The 9,311-nt window shown below is 53.7% G+C and overlaps 1 protein-coding gene across 2 annotated transcripts in view; it reads right to left on the bottom strand.

Annotated features, from left to right (window-relative positions):
• Positions 1–1,212: 1,212 nt before the first annotated feature.
• Positions 1,213–9,311, bottom strand: part of Klc4 (kinesin light chain 4) — a 13,154-nt gene continuing 5,055 nt past the window's right edge. For both annotated transcript variants that reach the window (XM_005389752.2, XM_005389751.2), the window contains exons 4-16: positions 8,974–9,055; positions 8,236–8,455; positions 7,696–7,783; positions 5,849–5,950; positions 5,483–5,656; positions 5,079–5,178; positions 4,928–4,980; positions 4,720–4,790; positions 4,293–4,401; positions 3,603–3,743; positions 2,734–2,849; positions 2,379–2,442; positions 1,213–1,643 (exon numbers count right to left, since the gene is read on the bottom strand). In XM_005389752.2, coding sequence (XP_005389809.1) covers positions 1,593–1,643; positions 2,379–2,442; positions 2,734–2,849; positions 3,603–3,743; positions 4,293–4,401; positions 4,720–4,790; positions 4,928–4,980; positions 5,079–5,178; positions 5,483–5,656; positions 5,849–5,950; positions 7,696–7,783; positions 8,236–8,455; positions 8,974–9,055 — 1,371 coding nt within the window. In that variant the 3' untranslated portion in view covers positions 1,213–1,592. The remainder of the gene's footprint in view (positions 1,644–2,378; positions 2,443–2,733; positions 2,850–3,602; positions 3,744–4,292; positions 4,402–4,719; positions 4,791–4,927; positions 4,981–5,078; positions 5,179–5,482; positions 5,657–5,848; positions 5,951–7,695; positions 7,784–8,235; positions 8,456–8,973; positions 9,056–9,311) is intronic.

Raw genomic sequence — 9,311 nt, 5'->3', positions numbered from 1 at the left:
GGGGTTTGGAGCGGGACTGCGGCCGCGGGAGGCGGGCCGCGAGCCGAGGCACCTGAGCGAGGTGGGAACTTGCGACCTGTGCGTCCCTCGCCTCGTCTGCAACTAGTCTTGGAGTTCCGTGGCCTCTGGGGTGTGTGGTCAGTTCTGGGCCTACCTGGAGGCTGTGACCCCCAGTCTCACCAGAATTCTCCAAGTGGAGAGAAAGAACTCAAAATCCTAAGAGAGACCTGGACCACACGGTGTCTTTCATACCCCCAAGTAGGGTCACCTGGAGCCACTGTGGGGCCCCAGGACAGATGCAGCGGTGGGGAGGAGGGCACGGCTGGAGTCCGCCTCGGTTCGGGACCAACCTGATGCCAAAGGCAGAGACCTACAGTGGCCGGAACCCCAAGCAGAAGACTGCTTAACAGGCAAATTCAGCCCAAGTCCATCTCCAGGCGTCCGGGCCGAGGCAGCGCACAGCCAGGGCTCCAGCTGCGGGAGGCCCAGCACAGCCTCGGTTCCAGGCACCCCCACCGCCACCACCCCCACATTCTTTCTTTGTTGTGAAAGCAGCAAGGGGTGTAGGAGGCCGGTCAGGAGGAGTCAAGCCTTGAAGATGGGCCCCAGCTGCTGCTCAGGCCTCGCGGACGAACACGGACACACACACACACACACACACACACACACTGGGTAGGCCTTGTCTCCCTCCCCCCTCGCCCTCTCGGGAGGGGCCCCCAGGCCTGGTAGACCTCCCTCCCCGAGCAGCTGGGGGAGGAGGGGCAGCTGCAGAGGGCCTCACAGGCAAAAGCAGCGCCAGGACTCCAGGGTCCTGCCACATGGCCACCACATGTCCCTGACAACTCAGCCCGCAGCACCTTCTCTCTGGGTTGTGGGCCTCCTTCCCCATCCCCCAGACGCCTCCTCCAGGCCCCCCTGGGGAGGAAAAAGGGAGGAATGAGGAGCGAGCCAGGAACCACAGAGGCTCCTGTTACCCTGTCCATCACAGCCCCTCATCTTTTTTTTTTTTTCACCTTTTGCCTCTTGTTTTTGAGGCAGTGTCTCACAGTGTAGCCCAGGCTGGTCTTGAACTCACAATGATCCTCTTGCCTCAGCCTCCCGAGTGCTGAGATTACAGGCGTGCGCCACCATGCCCAGCACCCCTCACCTATGTCAGAGAAGGGCTCTGACATAACCCTTCCTGGCAACCCCTCAAATTAGGGCTCCCCAGCATAAAGGTTACCTGATTCTTTTATTTAAGAAATGTGAAATATGTGGACCTGAAGTGAGACAGCCAAGGGGCGGGGGAAAGGCGGGGTGGGGTGGGGGACAGGGAAGCCAAGAGGAGGTGCCATGGCTGGCCACAAACCCTCCTGCAGCAAGGCCAGCAGCAGGCTGCATCTTGCCCACCGTGGAAGCCTCTGAGTGAGCTACTACAGGACCCAGGGTGGGGTGTCCTGAGGGTCCTTCCTAATGGGGTTCCTGAGGAGGGGCCGAGACCCTGCAGGCAGCAGCAGGCTTCTGGTCACTGTCCCACCCTGGGGTGGGGAGTCCGAGCAAGGGGAATGCTGTGGGGCTGTGAGGGACCAGCAGCCCTGGGCACTAGGTAGATGTCAGCTTCTTGAAGAGAGGTCCATAGTGCTGGCACTGAGGCCCCTCGATACCTGAAAGAGATGCCACCATCTCGTCACACAGCGCCCTCAGCCTCCTGAAGTCCACCTACCCCAGGCCACCACCTGTCTCCGGAGCTAGGATTGCACCTACAGCCTCAAGCCCAAGACTGGGGCCCTGGCCAGCCCCTCCTAGGCCTCCCAGAAGACCAGGACTTGGTGGAGGAGAAAGTACCAGGAAGAGGCACACAAATACTGACGTGTACCCTCAATGACAAGTGGTCACTTGCCACGAAAGTGTCCTCACTGTCTTTTCCAGTGAGGACTATTTAATACTTTTTCTTTTTTTCCCTTCTCATTGACTACTAAGTTCCCAAGGAGAGGAGTATAGTGGCTGCAGAGGAAAGAACAATTAGTATCTCCAAATCATTCTTGAATTCTTTTTTTGGTTTTTTGAGACAGAGTCTCACTATGTAGTCCAGCCTGGCCTTGAATTCATGGCGACCTTCTTGCCTCAGCCTCTCACATGCTGGGATTGCAAGCATGTGCCACCACACCTGGCCATTCTTGAATTATTCATACTTCCAAAGTACCAGTTTAGAGAATATCTACTCCTATTTTTCTCCTGATTTAACTTCCTTGCTACTGTGTCCATCCTGAAGCTGTCCCTTGGCCGTTATCCCACCACCACCCAGCGGTCTGCCTGGTCCCTCCTCACTGCCAGGCCCCTTCTCACCCCCAGGCCCTTCTGTCTTCCCTGACTCCCATGGGCTGGGCTCAGGCTCTCACCTGGAGGGGCGCAGCGCTGGGTTGGTTCAGGTAGTTCAAGGAAGCTGCCCGTTTCATGTTGCTGCTACAATGAAAAAGGAAGAACTGAGCCCCCCTCTTTGTCCCAAGTGGTCCTAGCGCCATTGGCCCTCGGGTGCTGCTACACAGGATCATATCACTGCCTCCCCCTTCCCCTGGCACCCATGAACTCTTATCTGCGTCAGGCACCAGCATTTCCCACTGGGATGGGCCCTTTAACCCCACCAAAGCTGTCATTCTGCCCAGGCTTTCTCTCTATAACCAGCCCACTGGCCCCTCCCATGCATCTCTCCAGAGTTTGGGGCCAGGTGGAGCCCTATCTCAACCCACTGTGTACCTGGAGGGCCGAGGCTCAGTCCCCTGGAGCTTCCGCACCAGGAGCTCGCTGCTTCTGCGGAGCACATCTCTGATCTTGCCCAGAGAGCCACTCCTCTGCAGGGTTCCACTGCCATCCTGGCAGACAGAGATGGGCAACAGAAGCCAAAGGGATCCCACACAGATTGGCTTCTGAGCCTACTACAGCCATTTATTCTGCAGAGGTCCCGTATCCCCAGTGATTGAAAACAAGAGCCTTTCTATGATGTACACCTGGAATCCTAGCTACTCAGGAAGCTGAGGCAGGAGAATCTCAAGTCTGAGGCCCTCTCTCAAAATTTAAAAAAGGAGGAGAGGGCTGGGGATTTAGCTCAGCGGCACAGCGCCTGCCTGGCAAGTGCAAGGTCATGAGTTCGATTCCCAGTACCGGAAAAAAAGCCAAATAAATAAATAAAAAATAAAAAAAAGAGGAGGCCTTGGGATGTATGTAGCTCAGTGTAAGGCCCTGGGTTCAAATGTTAATACAGGGGAAAAACAAAACAAAACACAAAGATTCCCATGTGGTGGTGCATACCTGTAATCCTAACACTCAGAAACCTGAGGCAAGAGGATCACCATGAAATCAGCAATCTGGGCTACATAGTGAGTTCAAAGCCAGCCTGGACTATATAGCAAGATCCTATCTCAAAACAACAACCTCCCACACATAGAAGAGAAGGAAAAGAAAAGAAGAATCGCCCTAGCAAAAGCTGGCTCCTAGAAACAGACCAGAAGGGACAAGCTAACTGGATGGGGACATGGGCCCGTGAGCCCCACATGTCTAAGAGCAAGCTCCACATGTCCGCCACCAGCAGGAATGATAGGAGAGTCCAGGATGCAGGCCACACTTACCCCTGACCACTCCACAGCCACGGAAGCCTCTTCACCTCCCTCAAATTTCACGCTGTCCCCAGGGCCCTCCTGGGAAGTCCTTTTGCCATCACCCTCCCCAAGCAACTCTGCCACCTTGGTCTGGCTGATTGGATCAGTACCCTGGAAGGAAGACAAAGAAGCTAGGAATTCTACTCCCTAAATCCTCAGGATGGGGCTTCTACTCTTTCTCCTTTGGCAGCTACAAGGAAAATATCTTCCCTCGTGTGATGTCCAGCCCCCAGGACAGGATGGGAACGGGCGTCACTTGTTGTTTGCAGCACATTCCCTAGAGATGCATGTGTATCTCTAGCCATGGCCCACACAGAACGGACTTCATGACTGGCTTCATGGTAGAGATCCAGGATTTTCGAACCTGGCTTAGGGCTCCCCTCAGCCTCACCCCTTGCCCCTATACCGCCCATGTCCTTCCATGGAAAGGGAAGGCTCCCCTCCAGACTCCCGTTTATGAAAGGGATCTTGAACCTGATGTCCTAACCCCAAAGGATAGGCTGGGAGTAGGAACGCACTTAGAGCAACCAGACACAAGGCTGCCTCGCCTTCCCTTCCCTCCTCCTCAGCCTCTCCTCCAACCTTAGGACACTCACAAGGAGCCTTGGCGGTCCTGTCCCCAGGGCCCTTCCTGCACCTCTTTACCCTAAAGCCTCTGACCTGCTTCCGGGAACGCAGGGCGCACTCCTCCAGGGTCTCAGCTGCCTCCAGCTTTCCTTGACGCCTATACAGAGCTCCAAGGTTTCTCAGAGTGGTGTTCACTGTGGGGCTGCCGGGGTGAGATCAGGGAAGGGAGAATGCGATCAGAGAAGGAACCAGGAGAGAAGGGGAGGTAGGGTGTGATGGTGCACACCTCTAATCCCAGCACTTGGGAGGTTGAGGCAGAAGGATCGCAACAAATTGGAGGTCAGCCTGGACTACATAGTGAATTCAAGACTAGCCTGAACTACACAGGAGACTGTGTCTCAAAAAACAAACAAAAAAGAAAGCAAACAGGAGAGAGGGCACAGGCTGAGGCCAAGGTAAGGTCAAGGGGAGGCTGGATCAAGGAAGGCCCGGATGAGTGCTTTCTGGGCAGGGAGCTCACCTGCTCACTTTGCAGGCCTTGTACCAGCCTCCGTATTCAGTATAGGGTGCGGGGCCCTCACGGTGCCGGCTCTGTGTGGAGGGGGAGCCCAGGGTGAATGAACAGAGGTTTTGGAGGTCCCCTGCATCAGGACTGCGTGGGGAGGTGAGGGCTGGGCTACCTCAGGGAGCATAACAAAGGCTGTGCTCCCCTGGGGGCCCCCACTCACCTTGCTCATTTCCTCCCGCTCCTCCGCGTGCATCCAGATGGGCTTGTGGTCATCTGGAGGCGAGATGTGGGGTGGGGAGCTGCTCCCTATGGGGGAGCCAGGACCCAGAGTCCCCTGGGGACAGCTCCTCTGGAAATGCTCCCACACTTACCATCCACAGACCCGAACTCCTGCACGTGTGCGCGGGTCAGGATGTCCTTGTACAGGGTCTCTGCCTCGGCATACTTGCCCTGCTTCAGGTAACAGGAAGCCTGCAGACAGAGCACGCACGGGATGGAGGGGACAGGTCTTAGCCTGACGCAGGGTGCTCTGCTTCCCTGAAGGCTGCACACAGATCCCTTTTCAGCTTCAGGGTTAACTCCCTTCCCACCCCACTCCCAAGATGCTACACAACTTCTCCTGCTGGAGGGGATCCTTCTTCCCAAAGCAGCCCAGAGACAGGCACCAAAGTAAAGAGAGGAGTGGACTAAATTCAGTCCATCCAGCTCCCCACCCCAAGACCAGGTGGCCTTTCCCATCTCTTTTTTCTACCCCTCACCCCTTCTTAATGCTTACCAGATTGTTCTTGGTCCGAGCTACATTCGGATTGTCTGGCCCTAGCTGCCCCTCATAGATGGCCAGTGCCCGCTGGTAATAGCGTTCCACCGCCTCATACTTGCCCTGGTTTTGGCACAACAGGGCCAGGTTGTTTAGCTGCTTTGCCACATCTGGGTGATCAGTGCCCAGGACCTGAGAAGGAGCAAAGAAACAGGTAAGTGGATGTGACCGTGCCGCAGACACGTGCACACGTGGGGAGCCGAAGTCCCAGAACCAGGCAGGGATGCGGGGTCCGAGAGAAAGCAGCGAGGGGCATGTGCAGGACAGGGGTGAGGCAGGGAGGAGGATCTCAGGGACAGGGAAGACCTGAGAGGTCACAGCTACCTTCTCTCGAATCTCCAGTGCTCGCTGGCACAGCGGCTCTGCCTCCTTGTATTTGCCCCTTTTGCCATACAGCACAGCCAGATTGTTGAGTGTGGCCGCCACCTGCAGAGGGAGGGAAGCCTGTCCCCATCAGATGCTGGAGCTGTGAGAGACCTCGGAGAATCCTGAGGTTTCCCACCCTGGACATCCTGGGCCTGGCATCTTGACCAGAGGTAGAGGTAGGGAGGCCTAAGAGAGTGGTGTCGCCCTCTGGGGGATTTTTACAGATTCCCAAAGGTTTGTTTTTTGGTTGCCATAAATGTTGGGGGTATAGTTGCTGCCAGGGAGGTGAGAACAGTACAGATGTTCTGCATGTGTAGAACAGTTCAGCTCTGCCTACTTCGGGACAACCTACCAGAAGTTCAGATACCTGGTAGCAGATCAAGGTAGGAGCTATGTTTCCAGAGATACAGCTTTGCTCCCAGCACATCCTGTCCCAGGGAATAATGTTCATACAAGAAGCTCATTTGTTTTTTTTGTTTTGTTTTGTTTTGTTTTCTTGAGACAGGGTCTCAATACGTAGTCGAGGCCGGCCTTGAGCTTACTCTGTAGCCCAGGATGGTCTCAAACTTGCAGTGATCCTTCTGCTTCAACCTCTTGAGTGCTGGGATTGCAGGCATGTCCAAAGGTCACTTTCTTTTTCTTTTTTTTGGGTGGGGGGAGTTCATTTTCAAAAGATCTTATTTATCTTTTTTGTCCTGTTTTGTTTTGTTTCTCCTGGTACCGGGAATTAAACTCACAAACTTGTGCTTGCCAAGCAGGTGCTGTGCCTCTAAGCTAAATCCCCAGCCCCAAGATCTTATTTATCTTGACATGGCATTCCTACTTAATGTTATTTCTCTCTCTTTTTTTTTATCTTTTTCAGACAGGGTTTCACTATGCAGTTCAGGCTGGCCTTGAACTCACTTTGTAGTCTAGGATATTCTCAAATACACAGCAATCCTCTTGCCTGAGCCTCCCAAGTACTGCAATTACAGGCACGGGTCACCACACCCAGCCCTCTTTTTCTCTTATATACAAATGAACCTAAGGGGCTGGGGATTTAGCTCAGCAGCACAGCACCTGCCTGGCAAGTGCAAGGTCATGAGTTCAATTCCTGATACCAGAAAAAAACCAACAACAACAAAAAAAACCCAAATGAACCTAGTCTGTGACTACTTACTGTAACTCTGAAGTTTAATTGGGTAAGCACCCAAATTCCTCCTTCTTGATCTAGACTTCTTATGTGGATGGCTTGTTGGGTTTACTTCTAAATTCAGAGTAATTTGTGGTAATCAGACTACTTTGTTATGTCTTCTAAGACAGCTGTACTCAATACAGCTACTACTGTATCTTTATACTATTATGATATATTTGATCTCACGTATTATGTTATAAATTACTTTCATGTTTTTCCTTTATATTAGTAAGCGCATGATACTAACATTTTTGGAATCAGATACATTGATAGACTACACTGCCTATGAATTAAATTTCAGGAAAATATTGATTTGAAAAAGAATCACTGAGTCTCAGAGAATTGAGACCCATTAGGCTCACTGGACAGCAACCCCCAGCGAGTTCTAAACTGAGCACAGTGGTGCATACCCCTATCCTGGGCTACAGAGTGAGGCTGAGGCAGGAGGATCACCACAAGTTCAAGGCCACCCTAGCCTACATAGTAAGACCCTACCTCAAAAAAAAAAAAAAAGATATTCTCATGCCTCCTTCCTAAGTACCCCTAGTGAGGGGACCGAAAGCTGTAGACTGAGTTGCTAAGAGAAGCCAAAAGAGCTATGTGGGGATGGGGACAGGCCAGAAATACTGACAGCAGGGTGATCCCGGCCCAGCGTGCTCTCCCGGATGCTGAGGGCATCATTCAGCAGGTGGGCAGCTTCCTTGTACTTATTTTGGTCCCTGGAAAAGAACACAAGTGACAGGAGTTACCCTGAACTCTGTGCCCACCTTGTTTCCTTTCCTCACTCCCACTGGGAGGACTGAGGTCCGCTTTAGGATTGGACACCCGCTGGAGACTGGACACCCGTGTGGGCAGCAAGAGGGCGCTGTGGACACTCAGCCAGCAGGCTGTGGAGCAATGCGCTCCCAAGAGGAAGCCGCAAGTAAGTCGAGGGGAGCAGGAGACAGAGGCTGAGGGATACAGACACTCTCCAGGAGAGGAAAAGCAGACAGCCTGCGAGGTGGGCGTTCTCTGGGGCCAAGTGCTTCCGTACAGAAAAAGGAGCATGTGGTACACGAGTAGGCACCCTAGTCGGGTGGATCTGGGGGAAAGAATCTAGCGCAGAGGGCACAGGAGCCAGAGGGGCCACAGTGGGAAGAGGGGTACTCTGCCAACAGAGGGCAGTACTCACCGATACACCAAAGCCAAGATGTTGAGCATGGTAGCGACATCAGGATGGCCGCGGCCAGATGTGCGTTCCAGGTCCTCAAGTGCCTGCTTGCAGAGTGGCACGGCCACCTCGTAGCGCCCCTGGGCTGCGTACTGGATCACCAGGTTGTGCAGTGTCCTCAGCCGCGCAGGGATCTCATAGCCACCCTGCTGGGCTGCTGCGGCACCCTGGCCCCGGGACACTAAGGCAGCCCAGAGAGGGGACAGGAGACAGCCTCAGGGGACTCCTCCCCTCCCCATAGCCACCTGGCCTCCCCATAGCCCAATCCATGTCTAGCTGACACCCTCACCAAGCCCTCCAAGAAGCACCTCCTCCATTCCAATCCTTTTGCTGTTCTTTTTTGTTTTTGCAGGGTTTATTGAGACAGGATCTGGCTTTGTAGTTTAGGCTCATCTTGACCTCACTATGTAGCCCGGGCTGGCCTCAAACTCATGCCAATCTTTCTACCTTGGTCTCCCAAGTGCTGGGATTACAGGCATGCACCACCATGCTCAGCAAGACCTTTATAAACATTTTCATCTGCTTTCCCAGTGCCTGACATATATTAAGTGTTTAATAAATGTTGAAGAGGAATGGGGAGGCCAAGGGAATCAAAGCAGAGCCTGGCCCTTTCCCCATCTCCACAGGAAGTGGACAGTGAGCTACATAATGAGATCTCCTGCTGCCCCTCTCCACCCTCCAACTCCAAGGCAGACTCACAGCCATTGCTGGGGTCTTCCTCCTCCTCGTTAGGGAAGAGGTCATCCAAGGAGTCCTTGGTGGTATCACCTTCCTTGTCCTCCTGGAAGGGAAGGAGCAGGATGTCAAGCCCCAGTGGACCCTTCAGGGGTGCTTCTGAGCCACAAAATTGCTGACAGATGGGAAAAGACCCTCGTTCCTGCCTCTGCCCCTGGGAAAGGCCACACATGGCTAAGCTCAAGCCTCTCTTGTTTATAAAAGCCAGAGACATTGGCTTTTTTTTTTGAAACAGGGTCTCACTATGCAGTTCAGGCTGGCCTTGTAACCAGCCTGTAACCCAAGCTGGCTTCGAACTCTCA

The sequence above is a fragment of the Chinchilla lanigera genome, unplaced genomic scaffold, assembly GCF_000276665.1.
Source record: "Chinchilla lanigera isolate Chin_1 unplaced genomic scaffold, ChiLan1.0 scaffold00036, whole genome shotgun sequence".
Taxonomy (NCBI): domain Eukaryota; kingdom Metazoa; phylum Chordata; class Mammalia; order Rodentia; family Chinchillidae; genus Chinchilla; species Chinchilla lanigera.
Note: the sequence above shows the minus strand (reverse complement) of the source record. Positions and strands in the feature narration are given on the sequence as shown.